The 15,940-nt window shown below is 37.8% G+C and overlaps 1 protein-coding gene across 1 annotated transcript in view; it reads left to right on the top strand.

Moving 5' to 3' along the window:
- Positions 1 to 15,940, top strand: part of PREX2 (phosphatidylinositol-3,4,5-trisphosphate dependent Rac exchange factor 2) — a 309,933-nt gene that overhangs the window by 94,282 nt on the left and 199,711 nt on the right. Inside the window, exon 6 of the mRNA XM_040487649.1 lies at positions 2,997 to 3,158. Coding sequence (XP_040343583.1) covers positions 2,997 to 3,158 — 162 coding nt within the window. The remainder of the gene's footprint in view (positions 1 to 2,996; positions 3,159 to 15,940) is intronic.

The raw sequence follows: 15,940 nt of genomic DNA, 5'->3' as shown, positions 1-15,940 counted from the left end.
CTAATTATTTGTGGTATTAAAGTATGTGAATAGATTTGTATGGCAATTCTGAAAATGATGCTTTTGGAGCTACAACATCAGGAACTACAACTACAACATCAGGATGCAATTTGGGATGGTGGTGGAGCCCATGAGTTCTGAGTTCAAATCCTAAGTATTCTGCTTACTAGCTGTGTACTGAACACATAATCTAACCTCTTAAAGCCTTGGGTTTTTATTTATGAAATAGGAATAATTATGATGAAATTATAGCATGTATCTACAAGAATGTGTATATGGATATGTGTATCCATATATTGTGTATACATATATATGCATATCGAAAAGGAATTACATAATAACAATAATTGAACTATTTTAGGCAAATCATTTAACACAGTATGTATTCCATATATATTAGCTATTACTACTCATATATATTTGTTTCTGATTTATTTTAATATATTAATCACTACTTGCTATCTAAATTTTAAAAAATACTCCAAAATGCTATGCATATATTAACTGGTATTCTTATTGATTAACTCTTTGAGAAATAAATGTAAAGAATTTTAACTAAAAATACATTTTTAAAATTTATTTATTTTGAGAGAGAGAGAGAGAGAGAGAGAGAGAGAGAGAGAGAGAATCCCAAGCAGGCTCCATGCCATCAGCATAGAGCCCAATGTGGGGCTTGATCTCATAAACTGTGAGATCATGACCTGAGCCAAAATCAAGAGTTGGATGCTTAGCCAATTGAGCCACCTTGGTGTCCCTAAAAATAACTTTTTTTAAACTACAACTTCTGTTAGTTGCATAAATTGGGGTTTTGTGTACAATTTCTTTGAAAACAATTTCTCCTTATAGAAAAACAAAGTCAATTGAAGTTGCTCAATGAAGCCCTAGAGAGAAGGTAACATGGGATCTCCAGTTATGCAGAGCTTTGGTGTGGTCCTCAGAAGGGGGGAGGATTGGTGCAAAGGTGACTTATCTTTGTGAGAGTCCTTTTAGATGCCTATTGTGGTGACCCAGATCACTTCAGCTATCCCTGGACCTGGCTTTGGAATCGTAGGCATTTGTTTAAGAGTCAGAAGGGATAGTGATATTAAGAGAAATACGCCATGCCAAGTAGTTGCTCTAAATCACTTCTGGTTAGGGATGGCTGCTGGTTAGGGTTGGTTGATCTGACCTCTCAAAAGATGGAATCATGGACACATCCTTGCTTAGGAAGATAAATAACTCATGGTACCTTCAAGGAGTGAAAAGATGTCATGTTTCCCCTCCTTTGGATGTTTGTCTTCGCAAAGAAATGTGAAGAACTATTTACTTGTATAGTAGGTATGTTGGTGTTGATGGTTTTCTTTGTTGTACTATTGTGCTGATAATCTCTTTGATTTTGGATGATTTTATTTACTCAGAAAGACATTAGGGATTAGGCTGTGTGTTAAAGAAAAGATATATTGGTCTTATTTGTGGAACTTGAATTCAGCACAAGGCTCATGGGAAGTCACTGACAGAGATTATTACTAGTCATTCATCTTGCTATTTTACATTATCTAAATTCTCAGTTCCACAGGTACTCAATGGGCACAGTTGCATGGGGCCCCAAATCATAGCCTGCGGACTGACTTGACCACTTCACATAATTTACAAATACTTCTGCACTTTAGAATTTCTAGAGAAGCCAGCATGTCTCTTCCATGGATTTGTGTTCCAGCATAACTTTTTAAATCTTGTCTTGGGAGTGATGTAATGTGTATTCTTTTGGTGCTAGCTCTGCAGAACAGAGTGTGAACATATTGAATGCAGGGTCAAAGTTTATGGCAAAATTTTCAACAATAACAGACCCCAGGAGAATATAACAACTGCATACTTTCCCACTGTATGTTAAGAATTAAGAGAATTCTTTTAAAAGACTTGCCTTAGGATTTCTGTAATTGTGTTAGTTACATGATGATGGCAACTGTAGTAAAGAAACAAATGACTAATTAAAAAGCAATGTGGTTACAACTGTCTAGACAGTGGGTGAAGATGTTTAATTTTGTGCTCCTAAAAAACAAACAAGACCTTTTAATATATTTAAAAGATTAAAGATTACTCTTGTTCTGATATCCTGAATGGAAAAAAACCATAAAATGCCAAAAAACCCCAAAAAACAAAAACAAAAAGAAAATTATCGAGAGGCATATGGCAATTCATTCATTACAGAGAATGAACCCAAGTTATTGGTGAAAACAGCATAAATTTCCCCTTTAATGATGGAGTATTGTGGAATTTACACATCATTTATTTTGCTGGAGTGTAAGACATTATTTAAAATTTTTGCTTTATGTATAGCATGTTTTTATAGCTTCTCAAAAATTTATTAGAAAATAAGGCATTTAAATTATTTTTGAAATTCTGGGCTTACTATTCTGTTAAAGACTTGAGGAAAATATGTAAAGTTATATTTCTGGTTGGAGCAGAGGTCAAACTTATAACAACATGTCATGCTGCAGGTGAGATATTTGACAGTTTGAAAGGAGAAGTCTAGGGGCGCCTGGGTGGCTTGGTCGGTTGAGCCTCCGACTTCGGCTCAGGTCATGATCTCACGGTCCGTGAGTTCGAGCCCCGCGTCAGGCTCTGTGCTGACAGCTCAGAGCCTGGAGCCTGTTTCCGATTCTGTGTCTCCCTCTCTCTCTGCCCCTCCCCTGTTCATACTCTGTCTCTCTCTGTCTCAAAAATAAATAAACGTTAAAAAAAAATTAAAAAAAAAAAAAGAAAGGAGAAGTCTAATTTAGTTTTTAAAGACAATAATTTTAAGGAAAAAATTAAAACCACTGCCAAATGTGTATTAGGGGTAATGCACATTCATTGACTCAACCTTTTATTTTTGATCTTAATCCTAGTGGAGTTTGTGATGTCACTTCTGAAAGTGGCTCTCACGATCTTTGCAGTTTTCATTTCCTGGTCAGTCTGAACCTGCTGTACCAGAAAGCAGAAGATCAAAGGGCGGTTTGTTTTTTGTGTATAAACAGGAGTTGCTGAAGCGGACTCCAAGGAAACACAGTGACTACGCAGCAGTAATGGAAGCCCTCCAAGCCATGAAAGCCGTCTGTTCCAACATAAACGAGGCCAAGAGGCAGATGGAGAAGTTAGAAGTTTTGGAGGAGTGGCAGTCTCACATTGAAGGCTGGGAGGTACATTCACTCTACTCAACAATGGAGCTTAAAATAGTTTTGTTATGTCTTAATGCTGTGAATAGAATTGTTGACATTGGATTGAACCATAAATGGTCATTTTCACAGATAATGCCAGAGGGCTATAACCATTTCTGAAAAGTGCTGTCATTATTGTTTTTAAATATCAATAAAGCGGCAGTTAATTGACTTAGTGACAGCCTGGAAGCTTTGTGATAGAGCCACCCAACACTGTGTGGGTTATAAGCTTTGGTATTTCAGTATTTGTGCATCTCGATTATCCTTTTTCCTGACTGCCTTTGGCCAACAAGTACATAGCTTGAATCCTGGAGAGAGTTAAGAAGGGGGTTCTGCTCCATACGTGTTCTGTGATACTGTTATTTTCAGATTCTAAATTAGGTGTATGGTGATGGATTTCATTGTAAGCCCACTTAATCTATCTAAACTTGAATTTCCTCATTTCTAAAATGAAAGAACTATTATGTGATTTTTAAGGTCCACTGAAGACAAAAAGTTTTACAGATTTATGATTAATTAGAGAAAGATTTTTTTAGATGATAAAAAGGCAAAAGAGTGATATTCAGAATCTGTAATACGTTTTCATCTATAGTAACTTTGAATCCCCATCATTTCATGGGGTTGGAGCCCCGTATTATTTTAGTGCCGTATAAAGAATAAACTAAAATTTTGTCTTTAAATTGCCTTAATTGAGATGAGCATGAGCTTTCTTTCAACTAGGATAATTTGTTATTATAAAGTAAGCAATTAGTATAATTTTTAAAGGCATAAAGAAGATTTAAAATGTTTCCAGTCAAATACTGTATTACACAAATTTCAGTACATTGCTTTTTATCTTTAAGGCTTTATAATTGACTGGTTTGTTTCGTATCTTCAATATGTTGATTTCCGTTTAGATCTAAAATTATGTCTATTCAGATTTGCCAGGAAGCTTCAAAGAGTGACCTCTGGGAATTCTCTTATTTATCCACTTTTCACCATGAAACTTTTCAAATGCTAGCCGAGATTTAATCTTTCTCCTCATCTATATTCTTTCATTTCAAGTGTCCAGGGTGACCTCCCGTGTCAGCATGAATGCTACTTATTTCAGTCAATTAAAATGGTTGTGTGTTTTAGTGTTGATTCATGATGATAATTCCTTTCCTGAGGATCGGTTGTCCTGCTGGGATGAGAAAAATGGACTGAAGTTTACTTTTGTCATTCTGTTGTCAATTGAGCATTGGAAGAAAAACTGAACTTGCTTTGAATTGGAGGGTTTCTCATTGCTATCTGCCAGGCCTTTTACCAAAACAAAACTTCACAGATTCTTCTTGGTACTCTAGGGAAATGGAATCTGTCATTTTTTCTCTCCTCAGGTATATCCTAAAAATTGAGTCTACTGCAGGAATAAGAGATTCCTGAAAAAGCATTGATATTTCTTGCACTGAACATGCAAGTTGCTCAAAGGAAGAATATGTGTGGACCATAATGTGTCATATACAGCCCATAGCAGTGGGTGCCTCAGTGTCACCAGCCTTGCTATATTTATAACAAACAGTTGGAGTGTAAGAAGGAAATGGGGCATCAGGACAGAAAACAGGCTGCAGGAAATCAGAAATGACTACAGTTCCAGCACGCACAGAGGAGATAATACGAATGTTGGGTCCCTAAGAGGGCAGCAACATAAATTCTACTGGAGCAGGATTTGAAAATGATTGCGTAAGACACAGCCATAGGTGCTTTGGGAGGTTTTGGGGTCTTGAGGGAATGCACGTTGGAGGAAGGCACAGCCAACTGGTTGGCAACTTGTGATCAGAACCTGATTCCCCATCTCAGTCCACCACCTCGGAGACAGTGGGAAAAGTGTCATAGTACTCAAGTCTGGTTCCTTCCGGGAAGTTTAGGAGAAACTGTGGGTAGGATTCCCAAGGTAACACAGGACAAAGGGACACAATTGTGCAGGATGAATGCAGGTTCTGGGAGGGAAGGGGAATGGTTAAAGAGCTTTCTCTGAATTGCAAACAAGGATTACTGCTCAGCTTGCAGACAGCTTTGTGTTTGTTTCCAGTGGCTCTAATGGGGTTAGGACAGGGCCAAGGGCAGATGTCAGGTGGCATGTCAACTAGAGAACACAGAGATCCTTAAAGAGCTTTTGAGGTGAGGAGCCTTGAGCTGAAGTTGGGAAACCTGTCCAGCTCCTTCCCTGAGCTTCCTCAGGTCTTTTAGGACCACCTTAGAGATGCCACTCTTTCTCCAGTGACCAAAATTTCTTGAATGGGCTCCGAGTCTGATACACCATGAGTTTGCACTATTTCCACTTGAGGTGGATTATTTATTTCAAATAAGTCACTTAATTTTCCAGGGTCTTATTTTCCCATTAATCAAATGAAGACTTTTTATAGTAAAATCTGTCAGGTATCTTGCCTATCTAGTATTTTGCATTATAAATTATCATTACATTCCTTTATGTTAGGCAAATAAGTGATTGAAATTTATGACTCCCAAATCAGATGACAGAGTGAAAAGGCCTGGTTGTTGTTCACTGTTAGACTGGACTCTAACCCTTGGTTTGGGGATAATGCATCAAACCTCTCATGAGAGAGGTTAGTGCAGTGTGGGTTAGTGCAAGAGTCAAATGAAATAAGTGGAAGCGCTTTGACTACTGTAAAATGCTATGCAAATAAGTAGTATTTTAAAGCTCTGGTTCAGTGGTAGGGTTTTACCCTTGAGAAATTCCCATTTGTCTAATATATGCACCTGTCTACTGAATGTGTTATATCACTCCAGTTAAGGTTAGATAGTTCCGAGCAACAGAAACTAAAAGAAAAATTAATTTAAAGGATATGGGGTCATTCACAGGATCAAAAGAAAAGCTATATTCTCAAGGGTGTCTAGGTAGCCAGAGCTGTCAGGCAGGACCTTCAGTGCCTTAGCTAAAATGGATAGGCTCTAATAATTTTTTCCACCCTTATATTATGTCACTCAAGATTCAAGATCAAGATCTAGGATTCCTCTAACTTGCCTGGCTAAATTTGCTTAGGGGAGGACAGAGGTCCTTGATTGCCAGTCACCCACTTTACTTTTGAGGAAATGCTGATCTTCCATTGTATGCAATCTTGGTGAGTCTTAAATAGTTTGCTGAGGTATTATAATCCCCATTACACAGATTTTCAAAATGAGGGCTATATAACTTACTCAAGTTCTTATGACTAACGGATGGCAAAGTTTAGTACGAAAATAAACAGACTGGTTCTAAAGCCTATATTCCTTGTCACCATGTAATATTATTTATACCCACCAGATAAAAATGTAGCTAATTTGTGGGGCACCTGGGTGGCTCAGTTGGTTAAGCATCCGACTCCTGATTGTAGCTCAGGTCATGATCTCACAGTTTATGGGATTGAGCCCCATGTTGGGCTCTGTGCTGACAGTGTGGAGCCTGTTTGGGATTCTCTCTCTCCTTCTCTCTCCGTCTCTGCCCAGCTCGTGCTCTCTCTCACTCTCTCTCAAAATAATTAAACATTACACAAAATTTGTTTTAAAAAATTAAAATTATTATCTAGATTAAGTTGGTTGCTTGCCCTTTAAAAATAAATTGATTGTATGGGGCACCTGGGTGGCTCAGTTTGCTGAGCATCCAACTTCAGCTCAGGTCATGATCTCCTGGTTTCATAAATTTGAGCCCCACATCTGGCTTGCTGCTGTCAGTGCAGAGCCCGCTTTGGATTTTCTGTCCCCCTGTCTCTTTGCCCCAACCCTGCTCTCTTTCTCTCTCTCTCTCTCACACATACACACACAGTCTCTCTCTCTCTTTTTGTCAACAATAAACATTAAAAAATTTTTAAGTAAATTGATTATAAAAATTAGGTTTTTGTCAGCATTTATGTAGTGACAGACACCACAGAAGATCTGTGGGTTAATTGTTCATATTTAATTGCCTTTTATTAGCATAATTTATTATATCTCAGTTTTATGTCTTATCCTACATTCAAAACATTCCACAGGATATTCTACTGAAAGTAATTGTAGGACAGTGATCAGTGTGGTTGGGAAGGAAATTTATTAGCTGTTTAAGCAGAGTCACTGATTCATTCCATAGAACAGAACCGTTCTCGATGTTGGTGGGCTTTTTGACTGATTGATAGTGTAATGATCACTGTAATCTTTGGAGTCAAAATGGACTTTGTCAACAAGGGAGTATCAATCAGCATTATGTCATTTGGTAGTTTAGCTTTACATTCTTCATAGGCCTGTTTCGGATAGATCTCTTAAATTTGAAAAAAAAAATATATTAAAAGATAAGGGGGAGAATTGTTAATATATGAAGGTGTTGGGAAAAATAAGATCAAAATAATTATTGTGTTTTAGGAAGTAAAAACAATCAGAATAGAAATTTGACACCTCTTGATTACCTTTTTACATGGAGAAATATAATGGTATAAGACCATTTTAAGATCACCTGTTGCTGCTTTACGTTTGACTAAGTTTGTGTCTGACAGTGTATTGACTTCAAGTCATGTTCTCTTATTTCATGAGTGTGAGTCTAACAGAGGTTGTGATGAGACCTGTTTCTTTCATCTTCTCCGTAAGGTGATTTAGTGGATACACATTTGTCTACTGTCTTGAAGCAGACTTGATTCTTAAGGATAAGTGGTTTGGGAAAAAGACCATTGAAAGTGAATCTATGTAGAAAGGGGAGCAGAATTTCCTAAGTGGGAGTGGGGGGGACGTCTGATTGGGACTTCATTTTGGGTAAATGAAAATTTATGTTATTAATTTGTTTTATCTAATATATATGACATAATTTGGGTAATAACTTCAGTTAATAAGCTGTATCTCAGAAAAGTGAATCAAATGCTGACTCTTGAGGGGTGGGGGAATACATCTTACGACATTATGTGATAACATGATGTGATAGTCTTCACTTAATGTTTAACTTTTCTAGTATTTTTAAAAGAGTTTTTGAAAGAATATTCAAATGCTTCATTAATTTTCTCAAGACACTCCTTTGATGTTGAAACCATTCTCTTTTGAAACACCCATCTAGTTGTCATTCTTGTCACTTTTCTTTTCTTCCACCATGAATGGGTCTAGCTCTGCTAAATTATCATCTGTCAGTGCTTTGCATATGATTGGGGAAGTTTCAAGCCCTCCTGTCATCTTTCATCTTTGCTAAGTTTATGCCCTTCTCTCTGCAGTCTGTGTTTTTCTGATACTGACATTCAACATTTAGTTGACAAGATGAATGAGGTAGACTCTGGTGGTAAGCAGGGGGAGCCGATGATTGGGTCAGATAATTATGAATAGTTTCATTTTATAATGGTTTTTGCCACCTCATTGCTGCAAAGAATCAGTAATGAACCCTTATATAACATATTAAGAGAACTTGTTAACATGAAAAGATTTATGCTTTCAAATGGTCCAGATACGGTTTCGTGATGATATTTTTATTGCGTTTATTCAGAGGATAGGCATTGTTTTATTATTGCAGTGTTTCATAAGTCATGATTTTAGTGTTTGAAGAAACACTAGCAATTAGAAAAGGAGCCATAAAATAAATGTACATGCTTCTGTCTTTTCTGGCTCTTGTCATTTTCTGAAAGCATACTTTGGCATCTAACAAGTGCCCACCTATGAAAATTCATCCTATTTACACATCAAATTCTTTAATGGTGCTTTGACATTTAATAGTTTTTCATGTATGCTGGCTATCTAATTGACAGCTGATTATATACCTCAAATTGTAGAATCAAAATTATTCAACTTTTAACACATTAGATTCTGAATTGTTATTATTTTCTTGCTGGTTCTTGTACCATGAGGCACACACGTTGAGAAGGGGAGCCATTGGTGAGCAATGTTGCGGACACAGACTGCCTCCAGGTCCTGCTCTTAATGACTTAGGTCATTGTTTGCTCTATCCGTTTCAGACTGATCTCTTCACCATATTGGAAAGTGGTATTTAAATAGTGTACTCCATCAAGTTGACACTGAAGAATGATTGAAGCCTAAAACCACAACATGGAATGAACTATATAATTAATTATAAACATACATAATCATAAATATACAGCTCTCTCTGATAATCATCACTGTTAACTCACACCGACTCGCATTTTATTAATGTGTGGTGATTGCAGTGATCACACTGCATTTAATTCTGTGTTTACATATCTGTTTCTTCTACTAGTATATGGACTTCTTGGGAACAGAGGTCATGTCTCAAGCTCTGAGTTTCCAGCATCTAGGGCAGTGTCTGATCCATAGTGGGTTGGGTGGTAATTAAATGCAGATATATTTATATGATAGTTATGTATTCATTATCAGTGGCTTCTCACTATTTTTTAATACTTTTGGCCCTTTTGGATAGTGGCAGTGATTCTGACCTGGTTCTGTTATTTGTTTCATTTTTATGCTACTTTGATGATCTCTTATCCTCTTTAGCATCCAGTTTTGGCTTATGGTTCTCAAATGTATACCATGGGGGAGTTTTTACTTCCTCATATTAGAGTTGAGCACTGTAGAGTTATTTGAAATTCAGTCTTTGTGAAGGGGTTTCTATAGTGCAGGTTCTGTTTCTTTTGTCTAAGGGCAGATGCGGGTGGGCTTCCCTCACTGTATTTCACCTTTGCACTGTTGGGGGCCATGGTGAAGGACAAAGGATGAGGTAAGTTACCACAGGTTGGAGTAGAAAGAGAGAAGCTTTTGGAATGAGAAGGACGAGATGAGTAGACTCCCACCCCTGGTCACAGTTGTTCATTTATGGTTACTTCTCACCTTGAACCGTCAGCCACCTTTCCTTTCCTGATCTAATAAAAGCAGTCAGGGTTAGAACCATCCATGTAACTTCATTGCTAGGGTTTTGCTGTATTTAATTCTATAGACACAATTCATCAAAAGCATGATTTTACATGACAAATGTAGCTTCCTAAGTGGAAATGCACATTAAAAACGCTAAATCATCTAGATGATAAAAGTACATTATTTTGGTTAGTTTTTTTTAAGGGATTGCTAAGACAACAGAACTCTGAATAGTATGGGTAAACACATTATTTAAAAGTGTCTGCATTGGGGCGCCTGGGTGGCGCAGTCGGTTAAGCGTCCGACTTCAACCAGGTCACGATCTCGCGGTCCGGGAGTTCGAGCCCCGCGTCGGGCTCTGGGCTGATGGCTCAGAGCCTGGAGCCTGTTTCCGATTCTGTGTCTCCCTCTCTCTCTGCCCCTCCCCCGTTCATGTCTGTCTCTCTCTGTCCCAAAAAATAAATAAACGTTGAAAAAAAAATTAAAAAAAAAAAAAGTGTCTGCATTAATTTCTACATATACATATTATAATATGTGTAATGGCTTTAAAGTAGTTCAAATTAATGATTTATGCAAGCCCTCTTACTTTTTAAAAGTAATTCTTTTACACCTTACCTCTCAAATATTAGTTTATGACTGTGATATAGCACTGTACTGTTAAAGTAGCTTATTTTCATGGGCGGTACTTTTTTCACAGTCACATGAAATTCAGTCTTTGTAACAGTATTTCTATAGTTAGACTTTTTCAGCTTTTTTTCACAATAAAATAATTTTTTGCCTTCAAACATCTACATGATGACCTATGAAACAGTGTACAAAGCTGATTTAATTAAGTGTACATCTTTCCCACCCTCCCTCCCCGTTCATTCCTTCTCCTTTCGTCCCTTCCTCCCTTCCTCCCTTCCTCCCTTCCTCCCCTTCTCCCCTTCTCTCTCTCTCTCTCTCTCTCTCTCTCTGTCTTTGTAAAACTTCAGGAACAGAGAAGCCAACTTGCTACAGATTGATACCAGGAGAAAAGTGTTTAACTAAACATTGCCTGGCATGTTGCAGAAATGTTGAAAACCTGACTTTAGCATTCATCTAGAGAAAAGCATTTATCGTACATGGCTGTTTAATGACTAAATATGGATTTGTCAAAAAATAGACATCTAGATTTAAAAATTGGCATCAGTAATGCTAGATAAAAGATAAAATACTAACAGGTCATGTAACATTATGCAGGTTTATAATGAATATTCACCAGTGATGAAATACATCACAGGTGTAACTGTGACCTGGGCAGAGACCTGTGCTCACCTTTATCTCCATGTCAGCAGGCTTGCTATACTGTGCGCTTGAGCACCTGGACTCAGGTACTCAAAGCCTCCAAAGCAGTTTTGCTTAGAGTGTTGAGAGAATACCACATGCGTCAGCATTTGTTGGAATGGTTTGGGACCCACGCCAGATCCACTCAGGTTCAATCTCTGAGGGTAGTGCCAGGGAACCTGAGGATTTTAAGAAGCCCATCAAGTGTGTCCCCCAAACTCTAAAATTTGAGATCAGTGCCCTAGAGGCTTTGCTCTCTTCTGACGATATGCCTGGCTTGTTTTATTGCTTCCACATTTTTTATTTTCTAGTTCACTTGTCTGACATTGTCATTTTGATAGACTCTTGTGCTCTTGACTCTTACCTAGTCTGATTCTCATAGCTGTACTTTATTTCAATTTCTCCTGTGAGTTTTGTAGCTTGGCTTATTTATCCCTAACCCCGGAAACTCTCCTGGCATTTCTAGGTAAATGAAAAAAAAATTACACATAATTTCAAAATATCATAAATTTCATTTACTTTAAAGGTGAAGTCATGAGATTTTTTTTTTTTTACTACAGAGAAAGGCAGATTTATCATGTATGTGAGGGGGAAAATGCCACATCATTTTAAAAAGAGACATATATTAAGTGTCTACTTGTAGGTGGGATGGATTTGAAGTGAGAAACATATCATGACTATACAGGAGACTGTATATATACACTTGGCCAAATTTTCTTCAATATTCATAATATCGTATGTATCTGTAGTTGAAAAATTCTTAATGATTTCTAGTTGCTATAGTCACAGAAATAAGGCACAGATTTGGGGCGCCTAATTGGCTCAGTTAAGCATCTGACTTTGGCTCAGGTTATGATCTCACTGCTCATGAGTTTGAACCCCACATCAGTCTCTGTGCTGATAGCTCGGAGCCTGGAGCCTGCTTTGGATTCTGTCTCCATCTCTCTGCACCTCCCCTGCTTGCTCTCTGTCTTTCTCTCCAACTCTCTCAAATATAAAATAAAACATTAAAAAATTAAAAAAAAAGAAATAATGCACAGATTCAATCATGGTAAATCAAGAGCATCAGGGGTTTTTTTTATTATCTAAGACACAGATGGTATAAAGAGAAATGCTATAAACCTTTCTTTTAGAATGAGTTTGTTAGACAAATGTATACATTTGACGTAGATTCCTTTAAGTACATAAGCAATTCTCTGGGAATTAAGTAATTATTCACTGAAGAGATTTCATGTGATGATAGTAGATTACTATGATAGAAGATGGTAAAGGCAGATACTGTACTAATTCTTTTTTTTAATGTTTATATATTTTTGAGAGAGAGAGAGAGCACAAGTGGAGGAGGGGCAGAGAGAGAAGGGAGACACAGATCTGAAGCAGGCTCCAGGCTCTGAGATGTCAGGACAGAGCCCGATGTGGGGCTCAAACCCACAAACTGTGAGATCATGACCTGAGCGAAAGTTGGACACTTAGCTGACTGAGCCACCCAGGCGCCCCGCCCCTGTACTGATTCTTAAAGCTTGCTATTAAATATTAAAGACATCTCATCCCAATATGATTTAGTAAAATAGAATAGGAGTGATATTATATTTATATTGTGAGATGGACTTTGGAGCATAACAAGATGGTTGGGCTTGATGTCCTTACCCCATAAAATGTCATTAATAGGTAATTACACAGATACTTTGGGTCGTTTATGAAAAGTGTTGACTTCAGGGGCGTGTGGGTGGCTCAGTCGGTTGGACATCTGACTTCAGCCTAGGTCATGATTTTGTGATTTGTGAGTTCTAGCCCCGTGTCGGGCTCTGTGCTGACCGCTTGGAGCCTGGAGCCTGCTTCAGATTCTGTGTCTCCCTCTCTCCGCCCCTCCCTGCTCATGCTCTGTCTCTCTCTGTCTCTCAAAAATAAATAAATGTTAAAAAAAATTAAAAAAATAAAAAGAAAAGTGTTGACCTCAAAGAAGTTAAATCTTATTCTGAAATTTGATCAGGAGCTATGAGGTAATGGGAACTTATGGTAATGACTTACACGTAATGTATTTGTATATTAGCGACAGGTTTGGGAGTTTGCTATGATACCTATCTGGATTAAATGATTTAAAAGTCAGACTATTTAAGTAGAGGATAGAGGAAAATGATATAGGTGCTTGTACTATAGGGGCACTTGGAATTAGTTGTAAGATGGGATTGCCATAAATGTGCTAATACGATCTTTTGGCATCTATATGATTTATTTGCCCGCTCATATCTGAATGGTTGTGTTCACTTCTGGAGATGTTACATATGAAGGGAGACCCTGACAAACTGGAGAAGGTCCAGAGAAGATCTTCCAGGATCTTGCAGGTTTCTGAAACCAAGCCATAGGATGAATGGTCAAAAGCAATGAAGTTCTATAGTTTGGAAGGCAGAAGGGACATATTGGCTATGTTCAGATATTGGTGGGCCAGGTCTATCATGATGAAGAGGGTGTCCCTCTACTCCCAGGAAGCAAAAGTAGAGTCAGTGAGTAGAAAGAGGGTTAGAGTTTGGCTCTACAATAAGAAAAGTATTTCTAATAATTAGTGACTCAATAAATAAATTGCCTATCTTATGAGGGAATGAACTTCATTTTATAAGAAGTGTTTAAGAATAGGCTGGACAGCCATTTTTGTCAGCAAGGGTCAGTGTTCTCTGAGGCAACAAGATGTGTCCACCCTCATTAACCTGAGAATAAGAGAAATAACATTGTCTTCAAAAAGTTAAACCATAAAAATCCAACATAGAGTAAACCACAGCAGAGATCAGAAATCAGTGAAGTCCCCTTGCAGAAGAGTATCACCTTTAAAGCTAGCAATGATAATTGACCCAGCCTTTATTGAGTCCTTTTATGTGCTAGGCATCATGCTGGGAGTTTTACATATATTGTCTGTTAATACTCTGTATAAATTAAATACTATTACCCTTTTCTACGATGGTGGTTTGAAGGCATGAACATGGCTACAAAATCAAAGGAGTCATTCAAAAGTGTGATTTGTTAGTACTGGAAGCAGAGAGAAGAGAGCGAGGGCAGCACACAGAAAGACAAATGGACGTTGGATGGTCTTGTCCAGGTGGTAGATAGATTGTGCTAGCTCATTGCTTACAAACTGCTCTAATTCTAGTTACCAAAATTTCCCTCCCACCCTCCCTCCATTCCTCCTTCCTTCCCTTCCCTCCTTCCTCCCTCCCTTCCTTCCCATGCTCCTCCTATTCTCTTGGTACATAAATGAGCAATCCCAATCCCACCTATAGGCACTGTTGAAAGCTTTCCTTCATCCTACTCTAATAGTCCAGGCATGCTTCTGACTTGTCTAATGCTACCATCTGAGAGAGCTTCCTGCTGTAAAATTAGCTTTTTATTAGAAATCAAAGGTACAGCTGCTGACAGGGAGTACTCAGCCTCTCCAAAACCTAACCTATGAGAACGTTTGGCTCATTAGCTACCATGGCCCTGCTATTCAGTTCACTCTGCTGTTCACAGGACTAGAGACAGTTTCTCTCAACTGGGGAGCACAACTTCATTGGAAAGTCTTTGTGGCATTGACAAGACAAAAGATATAAACGAACAAGAATTTGATGGGATGATTCAAATAACATGCAGACAGTTCACAGGAGGACAAAAACAGGGAAAAGGCAGGGGTTTCCTCGTGGTAAAACTAGGAGTGGTGGGTAAAAATCAGGTCCTTTCCTCTGTTATTGTCTGGTTGTGAGTTTGTTACTTGTGTAAAGATTCTTTCTGATTATGATACAGCTTTCCAAATAGGTACATTTACAAAGGAAGATTGCGTTGGCCATACTTATGGGAACATTCAGTGTGTACATCAGTTATTTTTATTATCAAGAATAATATATCCACTTTCTATTTTACTTTACACATTAGTTCCCATGAGTTCTTCAGAGCAGGTCCAATATGTCCTGTGAGACTGTGTAAGAGGATGGACTAAATGGCCCCTAGCCATTATACTTAGCTCAAATTTACATTAAATTCTTCTTGTATACATTAATAAAGATGATAATCACAAACAAGTCAGGAAATAAAAGGTTAAGATTTTGGTCAAATAGGAATGCATCCATCAATATTAATTTTGGGAGCTTATTTGGAAGACTAGTTAATATGCAAATGAGGATAACATCTGCAGTTACCCTTTCATGAGATAAGTTAACTGCCTTGTGTGGCTTTCTTGGGCTACTGTACGAAATAGTCTAAGGCGAAGCGTTTTGTACCTTTTGTAAAATTGCTATCAATACAGCCACTTTCGTAACATTGTACAGGTTCCTGTGCAAGAATCAAAGTGATGTTTCCTTGTTTACATTTTTAAATGTCTTCATTCTGTCTTAAATTTTTTTTTCCTGAGGTAGGGATGGTGTTTAGTATAAATAAGAAATCATTTGTTACTGGAATTGGGATTTGTATTCTTATTTGATGACAGTTTTTACTTAATTATCGCGTGTTGAAGGATATGATTGTGTAAATTTTTGATAGCTCTTCAGTTATATACCCACCCTTATGGCGGAAGGAAAGAAGAAAGGGATCTTTCTAAAATTTAAAATGTTTGTGTAACTGATGGTCGCCAGAGGGGACATGGGAGAGGGGAGGGGTGCAACAGGTGAAGGGGGTTAAGAATGCACTTGGCACAATGAGCCCTGGGTAAGGTATGGAAT

This window comes from Herpailurus yagouaroundi, unplaced genomic scaffold (genome assembly GCF_014898765.1).
Source record: "Herpailurus yagouaroundi ecotype Mexico unplaced genomic scaffold, PumYag 165, whole genome shotgun sequence".
Classification (NCBI taxonomy): Eukaryota; Metazoa; Chordata; class Mammalia; order Carnivora; family Felidae; genus Herpailurus; species Herpailurus yagouaroundi.
This window is presented reverse-complemented; position numbering and strand designations above follow the sequence as displayed.